Source organism: Schistocerca cancellata, chromosome 8 (assembly GCF_023864275.1).
Source record: "Schistocerca cancellata isolate TAMUIC-IGC-003103 chromosome 8, iqSchCanc2.1, whole genome shotgun sequence".
In the NCBI taxonomy this organism is placed as follows: domain Eukaryota; kingdom Metazoa; phylum Arthropoda; class Insecta; order Orthoptera; family Acrididae; genus Schistocerca; species Schistocerca cancellata.
The window spans coordinates 363,164,674-363,188,707 of record NC_064633.1 but is presented as its reverse complement, the minus strand read 5'-3'; the positions used below and the strand labels follow the sequence as shown (position 1 = coordinate 363,188,707).

The following is a 24,034-nucleotide window of genomic DNA, read 5'->3' as shown; positions in this document are numbered from 1 at the left end:
CATTTTCTGTGTGAGCTTTTCCCACATTTCCCTTCACACTTTTAAATGTAAACTCTATACAAAAATCTATTCCTTTTAGCTTAATACCTGATACATCCTGCAGCACAAGACGTTTCAGATGTTGTCAGTAGCTCCCACTGGCCTCCTGGTAACAGGAACTCAGTTTGTCATGCTACTGAAGTTCGCCAACCTGCCACTTATCTCCTGCACACTGCTAGATGACAATAACATCATTTTCATAGTAGTGGGCTGGGGGCAGTCTTTAATTCATCATAAAAGGTACATCACATAGGCGTCCTTGTAGCAGTTCCTCATGTCAGCCTGTTGCTGCAGTCGGATGGCCTTATGCCTATGTCTTGTTCACCACTAGGCATCACTCACAATGTTTTCATAGCGGTGGGGTTCTTTAATTCACTATAATTCAGCCAATTTGAACAGAATATTTATAAATTACATACACAAATCTTTCGTGTAAATCAGTCTTATCTGTTAGGGAAATCCGTATTACTACACTACACTAGTTCCTGAGCTTAACATGAATGCATAGTCAGAAACCAGAGTTGGGAACTTTAATTTCAATGTGTGTAGGTAGAAGATAGATGGTGTTCAGAGAGAAACTATGAGGAAAACTATTTTTCGTTCCCTTTCATATAGATACTGATAGCAGTACTCAATGATTATTTTCATTATGGGCAACTTCCAAACAAACTGATGAAGTATAGTGTATAATGTAACTACATTTACTTGTGCAAATGTGTGCCATCTGTGGCTGTGCCTAGGTCAAATCTGGTTGAAAAGTGGTTGTCTAAAATACTTTTTTAAATGTTGGGGTCCACACCAGGTTTGCAGTCCAAACACTTTAATTGCATTTTGTTGTTGGATAACCTACTCTTTATGGCCTGGTTGAGTCTCATTTATTTGAATTTGTGCACAGATAAATTTTAAGCTATGTACTGCTCTCTGCCGTATAACTAGATTGTTCGAGTGCAGTAACCTAACACTGAAGTGTTTAAACACAATTATTAATGTGTGACAAGTAAACTGTTAACATAGTCTCTGAATGAAGTTCTCAAATCACTGTTCTTAAAATCTAGCAGTCATATTTATAAAACAGACGACATGCAAAGTAGGTAACTATTGGAAGTAATGCTGTTCATATTCCAATGCTATTGTCACTGTTAGCAGAAGGCATTATTGCAGGTCAACACAGTTCGTGAAAGTAATTACCAGTTCACAGACAGTCGTTAAAAAAACAATCACAGTATAAACTCTTGGCACCTTCTATGACTTGTGGTTTGTGCTAACTCGTCTGCATACATTGTGTAGTAATTTTGATCACAGGCCTAGCTCGTATCACAACCTTCCGCAGACTGACTAAAATAGCTTCCAAAATTTTCCTTTTATAAGTTTGTAATAACTTAACCTACATTCAGCTATTGTTACTTGCTGTACTTTTGAATTATCTGTTTATAAGTCACCTTACAATGTTCTTCCAGTGAACTATGGCAATTTACTTCTGCAAGCTTTATTAGAACATTGGTGGAGACCACTGCAAGTTGATGAAGATGCAGAGTGTCACCCTGATCAAGCTGGAGGTGGCCAGAGTCAGGGTGGCAATGAGTACTTTTCTGTGCCAGGACATACACCAGTTATCTTCAGGTAAGGAGATGACTTTCATCTACCAAGGAAGGTAGCAGCAATTTGAAAATCTTGCAATGTACTAATCATTACAATTTTGCAGTGAAGTAGGTGGTCGCACGCTTTACCGTTTGTTAGTACGTGATGCTGGAGGGGAAACTGAAGGAGTTTTACTCAATGAGACAGTACCGCCATGGGTGAATGATATTGTTGTTGAGAAAAACTTGCCAAAATTTATTAAAATACCATTCTACCTTCTTCCCCATGCCACATCAGGAGTAAAAAGTCTAAAAAAGTAAGTATTCTGTAATAAAATTAAAAAAAACTTAGTGACATGTAACTCGTAATGGGAAGGAGATAAAATAATCATCTATATACACTGAATTTTAAGTTTGGGCTGTAGGGTGTATCAAAGAAACAGTCTCCATCTCTTCAATTCATATAAGTTAATTTTGTCAAATTTTTAGGATTAAATATTCATAGAAATAGGCATCTTGTCAATGGTAAAAGTGGCAGTCATTAAGGAAAATGACACGGCTTCTTCCAAGAATGGTCCTGCTTCTGGTGGGATAAAATACCTAAGCAGTAAGGGGTAATTTGTTGACACATGGGACAGGACTTTCCTCTAATTCTTTCACACATATTTGATCCACAGACCAAAGGGTTGGGATAAAGGGTTGCACACATGTATTTCTTCAGATTTTGACAGAATACTTCACTGGTATTTACAGTAAGGACATAGAGCATTATATTTCTCATTTCAGAAAGCAATGAGAGGTAATCAAAGACTTACATTAATTTTATATAGTAGTTTGTTCAAAGTGGTTGCTACGTAATAACGATAAGTGCTGCTTTGAAGCCATTTTGTAGCCATGTGGAGCAATAAGGGGGCCATAAGCGAAAACATGAAGAAAATCTGTTTGGGTGCAAGGTGAGGCAAGCATTTTGTATCTGCAAAAATTTTTTTACACATTATGCATATTGGTAGAAGGAGCCGCTCATTATTACAAATATAGCATCTGTGGGAGATAAACCTCTAGAGAAGGGACTGCCTGTACCTAGTAGGCCATTATCACATGTGGCTGGACTGCATTGATGATCCTCTTCAAGAGCTGATGGTACCAACCATGTCTTGTGGTTTTGTTGACTAGGCTTCTGTGATTGCATTATCACTTGTCAGTATATAGAAAGACTTGCAAAAACAACTGAAAGTAAGATCTTTGAGCAATTTGACATTTAATTTAGTTAAGTAGGGTTGTGAGTAATAGTTGGAACTTCACCTCTTGAGTTGTGGTGATATCCTAGTATCCACTGCCCCTCATCAGTCTTTGAATATGGTTCAGGGTGTCATTTTTCACAGGGACCTGATCCTTCAAACTGATGAATAACTCCAGTGGAATCTGGTATAGCAGCACATTTATTTTGTGCTAGCCAGCTATTCTATCTTATTCCAATTTTAACAATATTGTCATAGCAGTTTTACAGTTTTCTCAAGCGTGCATGTATGTGCATGTGTGTATGTACATAAACTTATTTCTGTCTTTTTCTGCTTTTAATAGTCAGGTGTGTTACTGAAATTAAAGCTATTTCACAGTTGATTTCCTTCCTTTCTGTTAATAGGCAAAGTTTATATCAGTACCAGTTCACTTTGCAATAGCCAAATGGTATGAGCTACCAGTTTCATAGACATGCAAATTTTCTTCTTTGTTTCATTTCCTTGAACAACCATACCATAACCACCACTAACAAGAAACCCCCTCCCCAGGGGCTTATGCCTATTTCATGAGTTTATGAGTGGTGCACATGGAACCCTGAGCTATTGCGGTCCTTTGTTCCATTCCAGGCTGCAATCCCTTCCCTACACTCCTCCGACCCAGTCCTCCCTCCTGCTCCTCTCTCCCCTCCTTCCCTTCTGTGTGTCCACGCTTACGTCAGCCCGGTTACCCTCCTGGTTTCTGGATTTCTGTCCAGTTTTTGTTCTTCTTGCTTTTTTTCACTTTTCCTCTTCGATGTTTTTGGTTTCCCTTTGGGGTTTGACCTCCCATTTTAGATTTTCTCTCTGTAGTGTGAGCTAACTGGAGAATAACACCTTAATTATTGTCTTTGGCTCATAGCCTTACCGCATCTTCCATCGTTTCTTCGACACTTGTCCTTTAACACTATATAGCTAGCATGGTAGCCAGTCTGTGCGGTCAGGTCATTATATACCCACTTGATTGAGGCCCCTGACAACAGAGCTGCTACCTCCCCTTGTATGCCTAAACTCCTGGCAGCGGCCTCACTGGCATAAAGCGCTTGCTGTGGCTGTGTGGTGCTCACCAGGAGAGCCCTTGATCAGAGTGGGTGTTATAGGGCGGACACTTTGCATATGAAATCTGTAAAGCACCAAAAAACAGGCTGTTCTTTTACAGCAATATCCTTAATTGGGAATGGATCCCTTTTAATGCTGCTTCTTGTAACCTTGCTGCCTTCCCTTTCCTGGCTATCTCCTGGGAGGAGGGCAAGGACCGCCAGCTAATGGTGAAACCCTTTCCTTGCTACCTGATGTGCACAAGGACACACAGGAATACTTTCACTGTCACCAAGTCATAATTTTTTTTGTAGAAACTATCGACGACATGATTGGTGAAGTGTATTCTGTAAGATGTAGTCAGGTTCACTGTTGATCAAAACTACTGCTGCCAAATTTGTTGCCCTTCATTCTCGTGACCTTGTGGTGGTATCCCAGCGTCCATTACCTCTCACCTGTCTTTGAATATGGCTTAGGGTGTCATTTTTCGTAGGGACCTCATACTTCAAACTGATGAGGAACTCCAGAGGAATCTGGCATGACGGCACATTTTGTTCAGCATGTGCAGAAAAGCCATAAGGACAGTTGCATTGATACCGCCACCTTTATTCTGACATTTGAAGGGACTACCCTCCTGGGGAAGGTCAAGGTTATGGTATATCAGTGTGATGTGAAGCCGTACGACCTGCCACCCTTGAGGTGTTTCTGGTGTATTTGTTTTGAGCACACATCTTACAGATGTACAATGACCCTTTGTGCAGTGAATGTGGACTCCGACTCCGTGAGCGGAGCTCCTTTGTTCTACTGCCTATGTGCGTTACGTGTCACACCCATTGCTCTCCATGGTCGTCAGATTGCCCAGTTTATAAGAAGGAATCGGTCATCCTACACAGAGGCTCATCAGAAATATGACTGTCTTCATCCTGTATATGACATCTACATTTGCCTGTGTTACGTCCCCTTACCCCTCCTCCCTTCTCCTTATCCCAGTCCCATCTCCCTCTTGTCTCCCCTCCCTCTTGTCTCCCCTCCCTTTGCAGTTGCCACACCACTCCCCTTACCCAGCCACCGGGATATCACTCCCTGGTGTCCCCCTGCGGGTCTGGGGTAAGAATAGGCCTGAGGTATTCCGGCCTGTTGTAAGAGGTGACTAAAAGGAGTCCCTCCCCCTGAAGGGGTTAGTTTGCACCTGCGCCCGGAGACTGATGGTTCAACGGCTTACATTTATGGTCATTTTGGTTTTTCGTTTATTCTGGTTTCTTCCTTCCCTTGTTTGTTTCCTTTCTTTGTCCTTCTCCCTCTCTCACTGTCTTCCTTACTTTTTACCTTGCTTTCTTTTCCTTGCCTTCTTCTCCTTGCCTTCTTGTCCACCCTATGGTCTCCGCCTCGGCGTTTGAGACAGTCTGTCCTTTTTCTCCCTCTCTCCCTTTTTTTCCTATTCTTCTTTCCTCCCTGTGCGTGCCTGAAGGCCGACCCACACGTGTAGCCGGTGCCGGGGTAAAGCGTAATTCCCCGCCCTGGGTAGACAGGTAGGGCCCGTGCGTATCCCCCTGGTAAAGGCCAGGCCCGGGGAGGGGTAATTGCCCGAGCTGACACCTTCTGACCATGCCGATTGGTCCCTCTGTCCTTTTCTCGGGAGGTGTGACCTGAGGTGTAAATATTCACCTAAGGCGGGAGCGCCCTCTGAGTGGGTCCCCACAAGGAAGGAGTGCGCCATCGGAGATAATGGTAATCGTGGGGGATTCGTCCGCAATGGATTTCTCTTCTTCTTCTTCTTCTTCTTCTTCTCCTCTCTCGACTTCTGCCCAAACACGGAAACTTGAACAGCCACCAGTGACAAAAGTACTACCGCCTGCCCCAAAGTTCCTCGTAGTTTCTAGATCTGAGGACAGAAAGGATTTTTCATCTGTCAACCCTTTCGTTATTCAGAAGGGCGTAGATACCATAGCCGGACCTGTCAAGTCTTGTACCAGGATGCGTAACGGTACCTTGTTGTTGGAAACTGAGAGTGCCTTTCAGGCACAAAAACTCCTTCGGGCCACACTCCTGTACACGTTCCCTGTCCGGGTGGAGGCTCACCGCACTTTGAATTTGTCGCGTGGTGTGGTATCTATTAGATCACTCGACGGATTGACTGATGAGGAGATTCGGTTTTTCCTCGCTGAGCAGGGCGTTACAGCTGTCCATAGGGTCATGAGAAAGGTCGACAATGACCTTGTACCGACCCGGACACTTTTCTTGACCTTTGATAGTGTTCAGCTGCCGTCGTGCATCAAAGCAGGCTATGAGGTTATTTCTGTTCGCCCCTATGTCCCGACACCTATGCACTGCTACCAGTGTCAGCATTTTAACCACACTCACCAGTCTTGTTCTAATGCGGCTAAATGCGTCACTTGTGGCAGGGACGCCCATGAGGATGACTGTCCACCTCAGTCTCTTCATTGCATGAACTGTCCAGATGACCATGCAGCGTCCTCTCACGACTGTGCCATCTACAAGGATGAACGCTGTATACAGGAAATTCGGGTCAAAGAGAAAGTGTCCACCTCGTCTGCTTGCAAGCTTTTTGCTAGTAGGAAGCCCACGCTGCTCCCAGTGGGGAAATATAGTATCGTCCTCGCCTCTCCTCGTCCTACCAGAGAGGTATCGATGCAGACATGCGATCTGACCTTTAGCGCTACGGTCGTCCACTTGGCCATTGCTAAGATCGCCCGGTCAACGTCTCCTCTTCCTCCCATCACCGCTAAGATACAAGCACCTTCATCAGCTTCTGCCAAGACTAAGACCCAGAAGTCAGATGAACGGGCCTTCAAAAAGGAACCATCCCATGAAGACTTCTTACGAACCCCGAACTCCCAGCCATCGACCAGTACTTCAACTAAATGACCTTCCAAGAAGGCAGGCTTGTAGGAAGAAAAGTTCTCCTTCTCCGCCACGGCGTGTTTCTTCTCCTGTGCCACCCAGCGGTTGCCACCCCAGGCCGTCTCCCATTTCGCCTGGCCACACCGCTGGTAGCCGAACATCTGGCCATTCACCGGCGGAAGAAGCTCCCCCTCCCGACCATCTTAACATGGTGGCCAACGAACCTGTTGAAAAAATGGACGATGACTCTCCGCCTATAGATAGCGGCAGCAGTGCTCGCTCGAAGCCAGGCCCTCAGCGGCCTTCGAGGTGACCCCTTCTTGCTTCTCGTTTTTCTTTTTCTTCTCACAGTGGCACTTCTTCATTGGAATATTCGCGGCATTCGCTCCAACCAAGAGGACTTAAAGTAGCTGCTACGCTTGCACAGTCCGCTCGTAGTAGCTCTCCAGGAAACGAAGCTAGGCCCATGCGATCGTATTGACTTGGCTCTCTATACCTCTGTGCGTTTGACCTACCCCCCCGTGGCAGGTATTCCAGCTCATGGAGGGGTTATGTTGCTGGTCTGGGATGATATCTACTAAGATCCCATCACATTGCACACTAATCTGCAGGCAGTTGCTGTCCGACTTACTCTCCCCACTTTCACATTTTCCATTTGTACTGTTTACACTCCATCGTTGTCTGCCGTTACTAGGGCAGACATAATGCAAATTATTGTTCAGCTTTTGGGGCTCTCCAGCATCCTGCCCGAGAGGCTGCCTGATAGCAGACCTTTTCAACCACCTCAATCTTGTCTGCCTTAATACTGGTGCCCCTACTTTTCTTTCGGACATAACTCACACCTATTCCCATTTAGACCCCTCTATATGTAATACCCAATTTGCACGTCGGTTTGAGTGGTACGCTCTTTCTGATACGTATTCGAGCGGCCACTTCCCTTATGTTATCCATCTCCTGCATCATACCCCATCTCCATACTCAACTAGTTGGAACGTCTCCAAAGCAGACTGGGGGCTCTTCTCTTCCACGGCGACATTTCAGGATCAAAACTTTGGAAGCTGCGATAGTCAGGTCGCTTACCTCACGGAAATCATTCTCATTGCCGCTGAATATTCCATCCCTCATATTACTTCTTCTCCACGTCGCGTACCGGTCCCCTGGTGGACCACAGCATGTAGAGATGTTATACCTGCTCGTCGACATGCTTTACGCACCTTTAAACGCCACCCTACGATGGTGAATTGTATTAATTATAAACGATTAGGTGCGCAGTGTAGTCGTGTTATTAAAGAAAGTAAGAAAGCCAGCTGGGCTGCTTTCACAAGCTCCTTCAACAGTTTTACTCCTTCTTCTGTTGTCTGGGGTCGCCTGCGCCGGCTATTTGGCACGAAGGTCCACTCACCAGTTTCTGGCTTGACAGTCGTGAATGACGTCCTTGTGGCCCCTGAGGATGTCTCCAATGCATTTGGCCGATTTTTCGCTCATTACCACCCTGCCTTCCTCCCCAGAAAACAGGCAGAGGGGGCAAGGCCACCTAACTTCCGCTCCTCAAATCATGAAAGTTATAATGCCTCATTCACCATGCAGGAACTAGAAAGTGCACTTGCCCGGTCACGGTCCTCCACTCTGGGGCCTGATTCTATTCACATTCAGATGCTGAGGAACCTTGCTCCTGCGGGTAAAGGTTTTCTTCTTCGTACTTATAATTGCATCTGGATTGAGGGTCATGTTCCCACATGCTGGTGCGAATCTATTGTTGTACCAATTCCTAAGCCATGGAAGGACAAGCACTTGCCTTCCAGTTATCGACCCATTTCCCTTACCAGCTGTGTCTGTAAGGTGATGGAACGAATGGTTAACTCTCGTTTGGTTTGGCTGCTCAAATCTCGTCGCCTACTTACCAGTGTACAATGTGGATTTTGTAGGTGCCGCTCTGCTGTTGACCATCTGGTTACCTTGTCGACCTTCATTATGAATAACATCTTGCGGAAGTGCCAGACAGTAGCTGTGTTCTTTGATTTGGAGAAGGCTTGCAACACCTGTTGGAGGGGGGCATTCTCCGCACCATGCATGGGGCCTTCGCGGTCACCTCCCTCTTTTTATTCGTGCATTTTTAATGGATCGCAAGTTCAGGTTACGTGTGGGTTCTGTCCTGTCCGACGCCTTTCTGTCCTGTCCGACGCCTTTCTGTTCTGTCCGACGCCTTTCGCCAGGAGAATGGGGTGCCACAGGGCTCAGTTTTGAGCGTCGCCCTCTTGCCATAGCGATCAATCCAGTAATGGATTGCCTCCCAGCTGATGTATCAGGCTCCCTTTTTGTGGACGATTTTACCGTCTACTGCAGTGCGCAGCGTACATGTTTCCTGGAGCACTGTCTTCAGTGTTGTCTTGACCGTCTTTACTCTTGTAGTGTCGCCAGTGGCTTCCGTTTTTCTGCCGAGAAGACGGTCTGTATTAACTTCTGGCGCTACGAAGAGTTTCTCCCACCGTCCTTACATCTCAGTCTCGTTGCTCTCCCATTCGTGGAGACAACAAAATTTTTTGGTCTTACATTTGACAGGAAACTTAGCTGGTCTCCGCATGTGTCATATTTGCCTGGCCATTGTACCCATTCCCTCAATGTCTGTGTTCTCAGCGGTACGTCGTGGGGAGCGGATCAAACCATCCTACTTCGCCTATATCGGTCGATAGTCCGCTCAAAGCTGGATTATGGGAGCTTGGTATATTCCTCTGCATGGCTGTCCATTTTACGCTGCCTCAACTCTATACAACATCGGGGGTTACGTCTTGCGATCAGTGCGTTCTATACTAGTCCCGTCGAGACTCTTCATGCTGAAGCCAGTGAAATGCCTTTAACCTACCCACACGATATACTGCTTTGTCGGTATGCCTGTCGGCTATTATCAATGCCCTACCACCCGTCTTATCGCTCGTTTTTTGATGAGTCTCTCGACCATCAATACGGGTTGTATGTATCTGCCCTGCTACCCCCTGGAGTTCGCTTTCGTCGCCCCCTTCAGCAACTTGATTTTCCACTCTCTGCAACCTTTAGAGTGGGTGAGAGCCAAACACCACCTTGGCTCCAGGCTCAGGTTCGCGTTCACCTTGACCTCAGCACGCTCCCAAAGGAGGTTATCCCAGCTTCGGTATACCGCTCGCAGTTTGTCGAACTTCGTTCGAAGTTCATTAATACAATCATCATTTATACAGATGGCTCTAAGACCAATGACGGTGTCGGTTGTTCTTTTCTTGTCGGGGCACGCAGTTTCAAATACCGGCTCCATGGCCATTGTTCGGTCCTCACAGCTGAGCTATTTGCCCTCCATCAGGCTGTTCTTTACATCTGTCGCCACTGACATTCTGCTTATGTCATCTGCTCTGATTCCCTGAGCACCATCCAGAGCCTCAGTGATCCGTATCCAGTTCATCCTTTTGTGCACTGGATCCAACGCTCTCTACAGCAGCTGGCGGACAACGGTTCTCTGGTTACCTTTATGTGGGTTCCTGGTCATGTCGGTATCCCTGGGAATGAAGCTGCAGATGCCGCGGCCAAGGCTGCGGTCCTCCAGCCTAGGACAGCTTCTTCTTGTGTGCCTTCATCTGATTTTAGCAGGGTCATCTGTCAGCACATTTTATCGCTGTGGCATGCTGATTGGTCTACACTTATTGAAAACAAGCTTCGGGCCTTGAAACCTCTCCTCACGGCTTGGACGACCTCTTCACGCCCTTTTAGGCGGGAGGAGGTCGTTTTGGCCCGGTTACGGATTGGACACTGCTGGTTCAGCCACCGCCATCTGCTGATGGCTGCGCCAGCGCCGTTCTGCCCATGTGGGCAATTGCTGATGGTACGCCACATTTTAATGTCCTGTTCGAATTTTAATACACTGTGCATTGATCTTGGCCTGCCATGTACTCTGGATGAAATTTTAGCAGATGACCCAGGAGGAGCTGCTCGCTTTCTTCGTTTAATCCTCTTGACAGACCTGTCTAAGGACATTTGATTATGCTGTTTTCTTTTTATCCCTTGCCTGTTAATGTTCCTTTTATAGTGTTGTCCTTTTTAGTTGCTGTTTTAACATTGTGCCTCGCAGTGCATTCATAATTTAGTCTGGGCACTAATGACCACTGTAGTTGTGCGCCCTGAACCGACAAAAGACTCTCCCTGGTGTCTTCCAGACCTGCTGCCTCGCTTTGGCCACATCACCCACAGTCCACACTCTCCCTTCATTTCAGATCTTGGTGAGGCCTTCTCTCTCCCCTGGCCCTGCCCTTCTCAACCTGTGAAGGAGGAGGGGAGAAAGAAGAAGCAACGTAAGTCCCAGAACAAAGCCCCTTCAATCCTAATCCCCCTCTCGTAACCTGAGTCTGACTTCTTGTTTATGGATGTCGTCTCATCCTAGTTAGTGACGGATGGTGACCCAGCGGGATGTGACCAGCTTTGAATCATTCGCCTTCTGTTTGATGCCTGTTCTGTGCTTATTCAATGGAATTGTAACTGATACCGCTATCACCTTCCATAGTTGCAATCCTTTCCTTTTGCTCTGCAGCTTGTGTCATTCTACAGGAATCTAATTTTACTGATGATCGCTCACCATCCCTTTGTGGGTTCCATGCTTTCTGTTGAAACGAGGTAGGCCCTTCAAAGGCTTCCAGTGACATTTGCTTGTTGGTCCATATGGACATGGTTAGTACATTTACTCTCCTACGTACCACATCATGAGTCTTTGCTGCTTGGCTTGGAGTCTGCAATCATGATTTGCGATCTTTAGCTCTCTCCTGACAGGCCACCTAGACCTGCTGCCCTAACTGCTCTCCTTCAGCAAACCCCCTCCCCCATGCCCCCTCCTTTCTTTCTCCTTGGGGAATAGCCCATCACCTCTTGTGGGGCAGCACTTTTTCATCTAGTTGGGATTTCCTTGTAGACCAGTTTCTTGTGGACTATGATCTGTGCCCTGTTAATCATGGTTGCCATACCCATTTTAGTGCTTTTTATGGCATTTTCTCTGCTATTGATCTTCTGCTCTAGTTCCCTTCCCATTTCCCTTCATTAAACTGGTTGCAGCCCAATGACCTTTGCAACAGTGACCGCTTCCTGTTGATTCTCTCTTTCCATTCCCACCTGCTGATGGCCAGGTTACCCCACAGGGCTTTCCATCGCACTGATGGCATCTATATGCCTCCCAGGTTGTGTTTATCCCTTCTTTGTCAGATTGTACTGATGAAGATGTCGATGACGAGTCCAGTAAGATTATTTGCACTGCTGGGTTTCCCGTCCGCTGCTCGACAAGCCCCTTTTGCCACCAGTCAGTTGTGTGGTGGAGCATGGCCATTGCCATCACCATCCGTGATTGCCGGCGAGCCTTGCAATACCTTAGTGGCACCTGCCCTCCACTCGACGTAGTACCTTTAAACACTTTCATGCCAAGGCCTGTTACTTAATCAAAAAGAGCAGGTGGGATTTTGGAAACCCTTTCTCTTCTCCCTAGGTTATTTTGTCCCTTCATTGCGGGTGTGGAGTGTAGCCCACACCCGTAATGAAGGGACCAAAGAACATACGGAGGAGCTACACTCCACACCCTCCCAGGTTGCCAACGGTTGTCTTTCATCCCAGGCCTAGCGCTACTGGATGGCCTTAGTACAGATCCGACATCTGGCGACATGTCGATGTCGGCCTTCAATCCAGACACCTTACTCCACCAGAAACAGTGGGCCAAAGCTTCCCACTTACATATTACCTCTTGTCAGTAGGAATCCTACAATGAACCCTTCACTGAATGTGAGCTACTTCAGGTCCTCGGCTCTTCCCACGATACAGACCCTGGCCCTGATTCCATCCATAACCAGTTGCTTCAACACCTCACTCCTCCACAATGACAATATCTCCTCCAGGCATTAAGCTGTATATAACTCCTAGGTGTTTTCCCTTCTCAGTTGTGGGACAATATTGAGGTTTCTCTCCTTATGCCCAGTAAGGATTTGCTGCCCTCAGTGATCACCTGTGGATCAGTCTCACCAATGTCCTCTGCAAGTTGTTTGAATGGATGGTGGCTCTTCGGCTTTGTTGGTTCCTTGAATCTTGGGACTTTTTCTCCTTATCAGTGCAGCTTTTGGGAGAAACAGTCTCCGATCGATCACCTGCTTTGGTTGTAAACCAAAGTTCAGTGGGCCATTTCACAGACTGCCATCTTGTCACAATTTTCTTCAACCTTGGTAAGGCCTACAACATTGGTTGGCACCTTCACACCTGCTTTCACTTCATGAGTGGGATCTTCAGGATCCTATCGTAATTTTTTTTGTTTGCTAGTTCCATTTCTTGGGCTTTCTTTTTGACAAAAAGCTTACTTGGTTGCCCCATATCCACCTTTTGAAGATTGGTAGTTTCCATAACTTGGTATCCGTTTCCTTGCCTGCACATCTTGGGGTGCAGGTCATTTGGCAGTTATCCATCTATATCTGGCCTAAGTTCTGTCCTGTCAGGACTATGGTTGTCAAGTTTATGACTCAGTTGCTCGTTCCACACTGCTCCTATCAGACCTGGTCCACCATTGTGTGTCCATTTGCCTACCAGTGCCTTTCGTACTAGCCCTGTTGATATTCTTCTGGTTGATGCTGGGCCATCCCCCCCTCCATTTCAGTTCAGTGGTCCAACTCCTGGTTTCCTATACCATTGCTGTACACTCTGTCCCTGCTCACCTTCCTTTTAATTTATTTTGGTGGCTCTGGGACATCGCCTGCCTACTGCCTGCCCTCAGGTGGGTTTGTGGGTTGGGCTTCTCTTTGCCTCGATTTCCATCTTCGTTCTTTAATTTGTTCATCATGTTCTCTCCCAAGCAACCCTCCCTCCCCCCCTCCCCCCCCCCCTCCCCATTAGTTCCTCAGATCTGGGATCAGATGTTACTCTTCCGGAATCTGAAAGACTTTGTTGCTATGGTTTTCCATAGTTTGTTCCACCTGGTTATACAAGAGTGTACTACTGTTTTTTACACTGATGGGTCTAAATCTGCTAATCACTTGGGATATGCCTTCACATCTTCTGTTGGCATAGAACACCATCTCTTGCCTGTCACATATGTGATGTTTATTGCGAACTGATGGCCATTTACTAGGCTCTTTGCTGTATTTAATGGGCCTCCCTCACCTAAGTTTTGTTATGTGTGGACTCAATAAGTGGCCTTCGGGCTATTGCCTGGGTTTTTTTCTTACCATCCCTTGGTTCTGCCTTTCCCTACCTTCACACTGTTCTTCACCATGCTGCTTGTTGGGTTGATTTCTTTGAGATTCTAGGATAATGGGCTTGAACCCTCCAGGGTGGATTCCTTTTTGCTCAGTCGTGGGCAGACTTTTGTGGGAGGGGGTGAGTGGGGATGGGGGAGAGTCAACCCCTGGCCTTTTTTTTACTCTGTAATGAGTCGTTGCGGGACCCCTGTTGTCATGATCCATATTTTGCAGCACTGCTCCTGCCTTTTAAAAATTCACTCAAAATACGCACTCCCGTGGCCCTTGTCACGGGTGTTAGTGAATGGCACTTGCATGGTTACGTCTGTCCTCTTGTTTTCTTCACCAAAGTGGTTTGGTTTAGATACCGGAATTTCCTTCTGGAATTGGAACCCCTCAGTTGGCATTGGCATTGATTTGAGAGGCCATCAGCCTTACCTCTATGCTGACTAGGTTCCCCCAAATTTCTCCCCACTTTTTGTCTAGTGGTCTGTGCCTTTTTGTTTGCCCCTTTACCTATGTCTTCTTTCCCTGGTGTGGTCCCTGCTGTGTCATGACCATAGTATGGTGTGTGGATCAGGATGGGTCGGCGGTGGTGCCTTTGGAGTGCCCCCTGCTCTTGCCCCTTCCCACCTCCCTCCTCCTGTTCCTTACTCTTCATACCACTCTGATATCCCTTATACCTCTTTTTGCCCGTTTTCCTTTCCCATGAGGTAGACTGTGCTGTTGGTGTTGTTCCTCCATTAGTATCTGCCACCTTGGATAGTGGGACTGATGATCTCGCCGTTTGGTCATCCCCCACCCCCACCTTCCAATCGATTAAACAACAATATCAGGACAGCAATAATAACCATCATCAGTCGTCTACTAATGGATTAAGGCCTCCATCAGACTTTTCCAAGCATTACAATCCTCAGCTACATCCTTCAAAGTTGCTCCTATATGTCTGTTAATATTGAAATGATAATTAAATCGACACCCTAGCTGCAAACAGGCGTTGATATACATCATTGGAGACATGTTGAAAATGTGTGCCCCGACCTGGACTCAAACCCGGGATCTCCTGCGTACATGGCAGACACTTTGTCCAGCTGAGCCACCGAGGGCACAGAGGGTAGTGCGCCTGCAGAGACTTATCCCTCGCATGCTCCCCGTGAGACCCACATTCCTAATATGTCCAAACCACTACATTCATAATGCGCCTAATAGATGTTTGCCCATCGAACTCATAACCCGTAGCAGATTAATCTACCAAGTCCCATACAAGTTGGGGCATAGTGTGTGCGTTCGCACAAGAAGGTCAGTGGCCGAGTAGCCATATTTTAACTATATATGAAGGTAGTATCTGTGCCCTCAGTGGCTCAGCTGGATAGAGTGTCTGCCATGTAAGCATGAGGTCTCGGGTTGGAGTCACGGTCGGGCCACACATTTTCAACACGTCTCCAGTGATGTATATCAGCTTCTGTTTGCAGCTAGGGTGTCGATTTCATTCTAGAAAAGCTGCACGGTCATCAATGGTATCTGTTCTTTCTGGAACAGATACTACCTTCATATATCTCTTAATATTATCTACCGACCTCTCTTTAAGTCATCCATTTGCCTAGCTACATGTCCTACCCATATACACGCTATTTTCTTTATGGCCATTTATTTAGTGTTTTATTTATTTGAAGTCCATATATTCTTGCCATAAGTCAAAACTTAACACTGCATGTAAACTCACTATTTGAAACAAATAAAAATTTTTGCTCTTGTGTTTTATTTCAGTTGCTGTTCATCCATTTATCTTCAACAACCCTAAATACAAAATTTAATTGGTTCTGTGACTTCTTTGTTATTTGTTTATTTTAATTTCATAGTATCGATTACACACTGATGGGATCTTGTTGTAATTACTAGGCATTCTGTCAAACATCCTCTACTTAGTTCTTCCGTTACTTGTTGAAGTTTCTCACCAGTGGGCAACAATCTGGTATCAGCAAAATTAAGAAGCTTTATGAATGTTCCATTGTCATGTATTCCTTCAGTGGGCAACAATCTGGTATCAGCAAAATTAAGAAGCTTTATGAATGTTCCATTGTCATGTATTCCTTCATATTTTGCCACTTTCTTTGAGAGTGCTGATTAGTTCTTTGTCATATTGAATCACAGAGCCTGCCTCCAGTTCGTTCAAAATTACATGTAATAGTTAAGAATATGGGCACCATTGCTGCAGCTTCCATTAGACCTAATGAGTTTAATGGAAAATCATACTAAAAATTGAAAGAGGCTTCATATTTCATTGCTCATTGCTTTACAAAGGGTTCAGCTGTTAGTCCTAATCAATATTTAATGCTAACAAAGAGACATCCCCATGGCTTAGATTGACTTTCTGAAACCACGTATATAGTTGCATATGTTAGGGTCCCAGTTAAAACATTCTGCAGCCATTTCCCTGGTGGACCCTTGTTTGAGAGTAACAGGGGGAAAAAAAAATTCTTGGGCTTCACTAGACCTTTAAAAATACTACTAATTTCAGAACGGCACTGTTGACTAGTGATTGAATTATTTGACTGGTAGGTGGAGAGCTGTGGGTTCTGCATTTTCTTTTTATTTATTTATTTATTTATTTTTACATCTTTATCAGAACACCTGCAATCACTTCTTTTATTCATATAAGCAGTGTAAATATATTTTTAATTCCAGTCCTTTGCTGCTTTATTTTAATTATCTTATTAACTTTTTAACTAATTGATGAAAGGAGAAAATATAAAAATGCAGTAAGTGAAGCAGGCAAAAAGGAATACAAACGTCTCAAAAATGAGATCGACAGGAAGTGCAAAATGGCTAAGCAGGCATGGCTAGAGGACAAATGTAAAGATGTGGAGGCTTATCTCACTAGGGGTAAGATAGATACTGCCTACAGGAAAATTAGGGAGACCTTTGGAGATAAGAGAACCACTTGTATGAACATCAAGAGCTCAGATGGAAACCCAGTTCTAAGCAAAGAAGGGAAAGCAGAAAGGTGGAAGGAGTATATAGAGGGTCTATACAAGGGCGATGCACTTGAGGACAGTATTATGGAAATGGAAGAGGATGTAGATGAAGATGAAATGGGAGATACGATACTGCGTGAAGAGTTTGACAGAGCACTGAAAGATCTGAGTCGAAACAAGGCCCCCGGAGTAGACAACATTCCATTGTAACTACAGACGGCCTTGGGAGAGCCAGTCCTGACAAAACTCTACCATCTGGTGAGCAAAATGTATGAAACAGGCGAAATACCCTCAGACTTCAAGAAGAATATAATAATTCCAATCCCAAAGAAAGCAGGTGTGGACAGATGTGAAAATTACCGAACAATCGGTTTAATAAGCCACAGCTGCAAAATACTAACACGAATTCTGTACAGACGAATGGAAAAACTAGTAGAAGCCGACCTCGGGGAAGATCAGTTTGGATTCCGTAGAAATACTGGAACACGTGAGGCAATACTGACCTTACAACTTATCTTAGAAGGAAGATTAAGGAAAGGCAAACCTACGTTCCTAGCATTTGTAGACTTAGAGAAAGCTTTTGACAATGTTAACTGGAATACTCTCTTTCAAATTCTAAAGGTGGCAGGGGTAAAACACAGGGAGCGAAAGGCTATTTACAATTTGTATGGAAACCAGATGGCAGTTATAAGAGTCGAGGGTCATGAAAGAGAAGCAGTGGTTGGGAAGGGAGTAAGACAGGGTTGTAGCCTCTCCCCGATGCTATTCAATCTGTATATTGAGCAAGCAGTAAAGGAAACAAAAGAAAAATTCGGAGTAGGTATTAAAATCCATGGAGAAGAAATAAAAACTTTGAGGTTCGCCGATGACATTGTAATTCTGTCAGAGACAGCAAAGGACTTGGAAGAGCAGTTGAACGGAATGGATAGTGTCTTGAAGGGAGGATATAAGATGAACATCAACAAAAGCAAAACGAGGATAATGGAATGTAGTCGAATTAAGTCTGATGATGTTGAGGGTATTAGATTAGGAAATGAGACACTTAAAGTAGTAAAGGAGTTTTGCTATTTGGGGAGCAAAATAACTGATGATGGTCGAAGTAGAGAGGATATAAAATGTAGAGCGGCAATGGCAAGGAAAGCGTTTCTGAAGAAGAGAAATTTGTTAACATCAAGTATAGATTTAAGTGTCAGGAAGTCATTTCTGAAAGTATTTGTTTGGAGTGTAGCCATGTATGGAAGTGAAACATGGACGGTAAATAGTTTGGATAAGAAGAGAATAGAAGCTTTCGAAATGTGGTGCTACAGAAGAATGCTTAAGATTAGATGGGTAGATCACATAACTAATGAGGAAGTATTGAATAGACGTTTGTGGCACAACTTGACCAGAAGAAGGGGTCAATTGGTAGGACATGTTCTGAGGCATCAAGGGATCACCAATTTAGTATTGGAGGGCAGCGTGGAGGGTAAAAATCGTAGGGGGAGACCAAGAGATGAATACACTAAGCAGATTCAGAAAGATGTGGGTTGCAGTAGGTACTGGGAGATGAAGAAGCTTGCACAGGATAGAGTAGCATGGAGAGCTGCATCAAACCAGTCTCAGGACTGAAGACCACAACAACAACAACAACAACAACAACAACTAACTTTCATTTTTTATTCTTTTCTCACATGGAATCTTTGTCCTGTGATTTTAAATACTTTTACCTACCCCCCACCCCCACCCGCAATCGTATTGACCAACTAGTATCATGTTAACAACTTCAGTTCCTCTCCTTCCTTTGTTGTTGTTTACTATTTTTCCAGTATTCCCTCCTTTTCTCCCCATGAAGTCTCTTCCTTTCTTCTGTCCATGTTGTTCGCGATTTTTTTATTTCTTTGAGAGCCTTCCAAATTTAGTATTTTGTTTTTAAAATGCTTTCTTTCTGCTATTTCTGATTCTTTGATGTTGTTTCTTTCAAGATCTTTTCTTACTTCTGTAATCCATGCTATTGTCGATTTCTTCTTCCAGAAATATAGGAGTATTTGTTTTGTTAGTCTGTTTCCATCCATTCGGTAGAGACGTCCAAAAAAGGTTAATCTTCGTTTGGCCATTACTTCAGATATTTTCTCTATATTTTTGTAGATCTCCTCATTACTTCTTATTTTCCAACCATCTGCAGTTTTCATTGCACCCATTATTTTTCTAATAATTCTTCTTTCCATTACCTCTAGTTTGTCCATCTTATAGTTCATCGTTAGGCATTCAGATCCATATAAACATCCTGGTCGTATCACTGTGGTGTAATGTTTCAGTTTTGTTTTTCTAGATATACATTTCTTGTTATAAATATTTTTGGTCAAACCATATGCTCTTTCCATTTTGTTAATGCTTACATCTATTGCAGATTTTTCTAATCCATTCTGTTGTATAGTTTCTCAAAGATATTTAAATTTATTTACTCGCTCTATTTTACCTATTTGTGTTTCTATGTATTTTGGTGCATTTTTTTATATTTGTCATGAATTTTGTTTTTTTCAGCTGAAATTTTGAGACCAGTTCTGTTTGCTAATTTTTCCAGAATGTTTATTTGAGTAACTGCTTCTGTCAGGTTTTCTGAAAGTATTGTGAAATCATCCGCAAAAGCCAAGCAGTTTACCTTAATTTCATTTGTTTTCCTTCCCAGAGTTATTGGTTCAATTTTGTGATTTTTTTAGCTCCGAATTCCAGATCCTTACAATTTTTTCTAGAAGACAGTTAAACAGTAAAGGTGATAAACCACCACCTTGTCTAACACCAGTTTTTATTTCAAAAGGCTGAGATACTTCTCCCATGAATTGGACTTTAGGTACTGTACCTGTTAGTGTTTCACGAATTATGTTTGCTAGTTTTGATTTACCTACCTATTATAATATTTAAAAATTTGAAAATATTGATGTATCAGTGAAAAAACAAATGACAGAATAATTTATTTAAATTGGTTGCGTAGTGGTGTCAAATTTATTTTGCACTGCAAAATATACATTTTTTGGGTGGTAATTGTTATACAAATATTTGAAACATAAATTACTCTTGCACCATGGACAAAATCGGGTTGATGAAGATTTAAATGAAAGTAATAGAATAACAATTGCAATAATATAAACGGAAAAATAATATGACAGAAAAGAAGGAATTAAATTTGAGAAAATACCTAAAAGTAGTTAAAATCATATGGTCAAAGATTGAAAATGAGAAAGAATAAAAGGAAGAAAAATTCTAAGCAAGTAAAGTTAAAAGAGTGATTAAAATGATGCAGCAAAAGATTAGAAATGAAAAAATTATATTAAAACCTGTTAACTGAATAAAAGTAAATATTGTGGTCATTTTCATAAAAATGTAAAAAAAAAATTGCACCCAATATAATCCAAACCCATGACCCTCTGCATACAGGCCAAATAACTTAACCACTGAGGTACACCATGATTTTGAAATTAATACTGTTTTTGAAGGTATATTGAAATCCAAGGTACTCTTAAATTGTTTTTTGTCAATTGCTCGCAATCGAGAAATGGCTGCAGGGCGTGATACCTGGGACCCTAACCTACATCACCATATAGTTGGTTTCAAAAAGTTTATCACACCCCAAGGATCCGCAGCTCGTGGACTAGTGGTTAGTGTTGCTGCCTCTGGATCTCGTGGTCCTAGGTTCAGTTCCTGGCTTAGTTGGGGATTTTCTCTGCCTGGGATTGGGTGTTTTCATCATCATCATCATCATCATCATCATCATTCGTGACAATGACTAGATTGGACTGTGTAAAAAAATTGAACTGTTTAAAAATTGGCACATTGTACAGGCGCTGATGACTGGGCATTTGAGCGCCCCGCAAACCGAACATCAAAAATACCTATAAGGAACTCTCATTGTAAGCAAAAATGTAATATATATGTTCAAATTATGTTTGTTCATATTATATAATGTTCATTTTATTTCAGGGACCGATTAATAGCCAATGATTTCATACAAGTGAGAAAAGTTGCTGAACATGTGTACGAAAAGGTGTTGGGTGCTGGTTCTGAATCTGGCTCAGTAGCTGGTCCTAGTTCTCCCAGTGGAACAGATCCAGAAAGACAGGAAACAGGATCTATAGCTGAAGAAAGGGTTGAACTTCTGTGTAATGATCAGGTAATTAGTATTCATCACAGTGTTTTCAAATGACGGTATGAAGAAAAAGATTGATTGCTACTTACTGTATAGAGATGATGTTGAGTCACAGACAGGCACAACAGAAATACTGCTATACATGTGAGCTTTTGGCCAAAAGGCCTTCTTCTCACATAAAAAATACATGCAGATTCATGCAAGCACAACTCTCACACACAGCCACTATCACTGACCACTGAGGCCTCACTGTGTGTTTTCTATGTTTAGAGGCCTTTTTGCTGAAAGATCACATCTATAGCAGTATTTTCAGTGTGCCTGTCCCCGCTGCGACTCAACATCTCCTCTACAGGGTGAGTAGCAATGTGTCCATTTCTCAATATTGTCGTTATTCCATCCTCGATTATCCAGTATATTAAAATGAATACTTGTTTATTATTACCATGTTATTTTAAATTATTCTAAGAAGAAAAATCATCAACATGAAATTACAATCAAATAAAAATTAAAAAAAAAAAAAAGAATCCTGTTTATCAAGAGGGTAGCAGATGTAGACACAATAAGGAACTATATGAAAGTAGTTTTCAGAAGTAGATATTTCTCCATGGATGAAGATAATTGGAAGAAATTACATTGTTCAAAAATATGCATAGCAAAGTCGCTAAGAAATAATGTTGAGGAAGACTCAGGATGACAAGAACAGAGGAAGACAGTTGTTTTGTTCATGCCTATCAATGCTACTGTGTGATTAAATAAAAACTTTGTCTTTGTTCCCTTGTGTGTTTTTTGAAAGTTTCACGTAATAGACAGGGGTGGGATACGAGCATCTTGTGGGTTCATAGTAACCTAATTATTTTAAACCTCTCACAATGTTGTGACTACACACACACACACACACACACACACACACACACACACACACAGAGTTTTGTTTCATATGAATGTGATGATATTAGTACTCATCTCTCATGATAAAAATGAGGGACTCAGTTTGTTGTTCACTTAAGACCGCAATGAAAAAATAGAAAGCTTCAAAATGTTTTAAAGAATTTAAATAAATATTCGATGCTGCAAATTGACTGTAATAATTATTGATTAGTAATAAAAAGGAACTTGTGAATGTCACAGTGGCACAATATTCCTGTTAGAAATACATACTGTATGTGATAATCAAAGGCCATAATTGGATGAGACAAGATGAGAAGGAAAAATTTATTGTGCTAAGGAAGTTTATCTAGTATTTCAGAAATGACTGCACCTTTGTACAATGCTCAAGGTACAAATTTTGATCATACTGTTGTTTTTACATGTATCCATTTTTGTTTATTTCCTTCCGCCACCATCCGTTTTTAGCCCTCGTTTTCTTCCTCCAAGAATTGTATTCAGTGTTTTTTTTTTTTTTTTTTTTTTTTTTTTCCACACATTTTCTTAATACAAAGCAAACAATTATTTTACATCTGCATCTACATACATACTGTATGTTGTGTGGTGGAGGGTGTCTTGTACCACCACTGGTCTTTTTTTCCTGTTCCACATGCAGATAGAGTGAAGGAAAAATGCCTGTCTATATGTCTTCGTACAAGCCCTAATTATCTTCGTGATCCTTACACAAAATGTATGGTAGTGGCTGTAGAATCATTCTGCAGTCAGCTTCAAATCCCAGTTCTCTAAATTTCCTCAGTAGTGTTCCACATAAAAGAACATCATCCAGGCCACCCGAACTCACGAAGCATCTCCATAATACTTCTGTGTTAATCGAACCTACCAGTAACAAATCTAGCAGCAGATCTCCTAATTGCTTTAATGTCTTCCTTTAATTTGATCTGGTGGGGATCCTACACATTCAAGCATTACTGTTCTGTACATGGTCTCCTTTACAGATGAATTATACTACCATAAAATTCTCCCAATAAACTGAAGTTGACCATTCACCTTCCTGCTGCCATAGTTATGTGCTCATTTTGAATCAGGTGGCTACATTTTTAGGTTACTGGATTTTTGTATTCCATTAATTGCTTCAGAAAGACTGTCTAGGCCTTGTGGATGAAATGTGGTCATTCCGTGTTAGATGACCTAAGTTTCCTCTCTCAACCATCTTCACTTTTATTGAAATTTGTACAGAATATACTTAACGAACTTGCACGAACTTGTACCATGTGGAACATAGTGTAGTTAATAAACCCTTTTTCACAGAGTCACATTCTTCAACTCTAGAAATGTTCAAAAAGATTCTCAACATTGGCAGGTCATTGTATACTACAACTTGCCATCATGCTACAATGTTTTGTGTAGAACAGTGAAATAGTAAAAATGTGCACTGAGGATGCATTCTGTTGTTCCAGTCTCTCTTCAAAGTTGCTGAAAAATTTTGTCATGTCAATTTTTTTCGGTATCATAACAAGGAATCAGAAGTGAGCCAAAGGCACTGGAAAGATGGTCATTCTTCATTGTATTGTCAGTTTGCTTACTGAATTATGAATGTTCTTAAAAATGTATTCACTATATTATCTGGCTCAAAAATTACCCAAAAATAGTAAATGTACCAAATCGTGTCTGTAACTGACACCACATAGTGTAAAATTGATACCACTGAGTTTATAAGCATTACCGCTAACTAAAAAGAGCACATTTAAGTCTATCAGTAACATCTATTTTCATTTTGGTGTTCTCTGAGGTGCAAGTATTTGGCTTAAAGTTTGTATTTTTATTAATAAATTGTAATGCAGTTTGTTAATTTAGTGGCCAGTAACATTTATATTCCCATTTCCTTGAAACATGTTTGAAGCATTGTGACCCTATGGGTTCATTATTGTGTTGAGCTATACTAAACAGTGGACAGAAAAAGAGAAGAGAAGAATCACTTATTCACCTTAAGCTGGCTCAATATCTGGAAAGATCGATAGACTCTTACGGAAACATGGCATCCATTGTATTT

At 42.7% G+C, this 24,034-nt stretch overlaps 1 protein-coding gene across 1 annotated transcript in view; it reads left to right on the top strand.

The window, feature by feature from the left end:
* Window positions 1-24,034, top strand: part of LOC126095274 (WD repeat-containing protein 48) — a 132,520-nt gene that overhangs the window by 100,083 nt on the left and 8,403 nt on the right. The window contains exons 10-12 of the mRNA XM_049910032.1: window positions 1,497-1,659; window positions 1,742-1,933; window positions 20,934-21,123. Of these exons, the coding sequence (XP_049765989.1) occupies window positions 1,497-1,659; window positions 1,742-1,933; window positions 20,934-21,123 (545 nt within the window). The remainder of the gene's footprint in view (window positions 1-1,496; window positions 1,660-1,741; window positions 1,934-20,933; window positions 21,124-24,034) is intronic.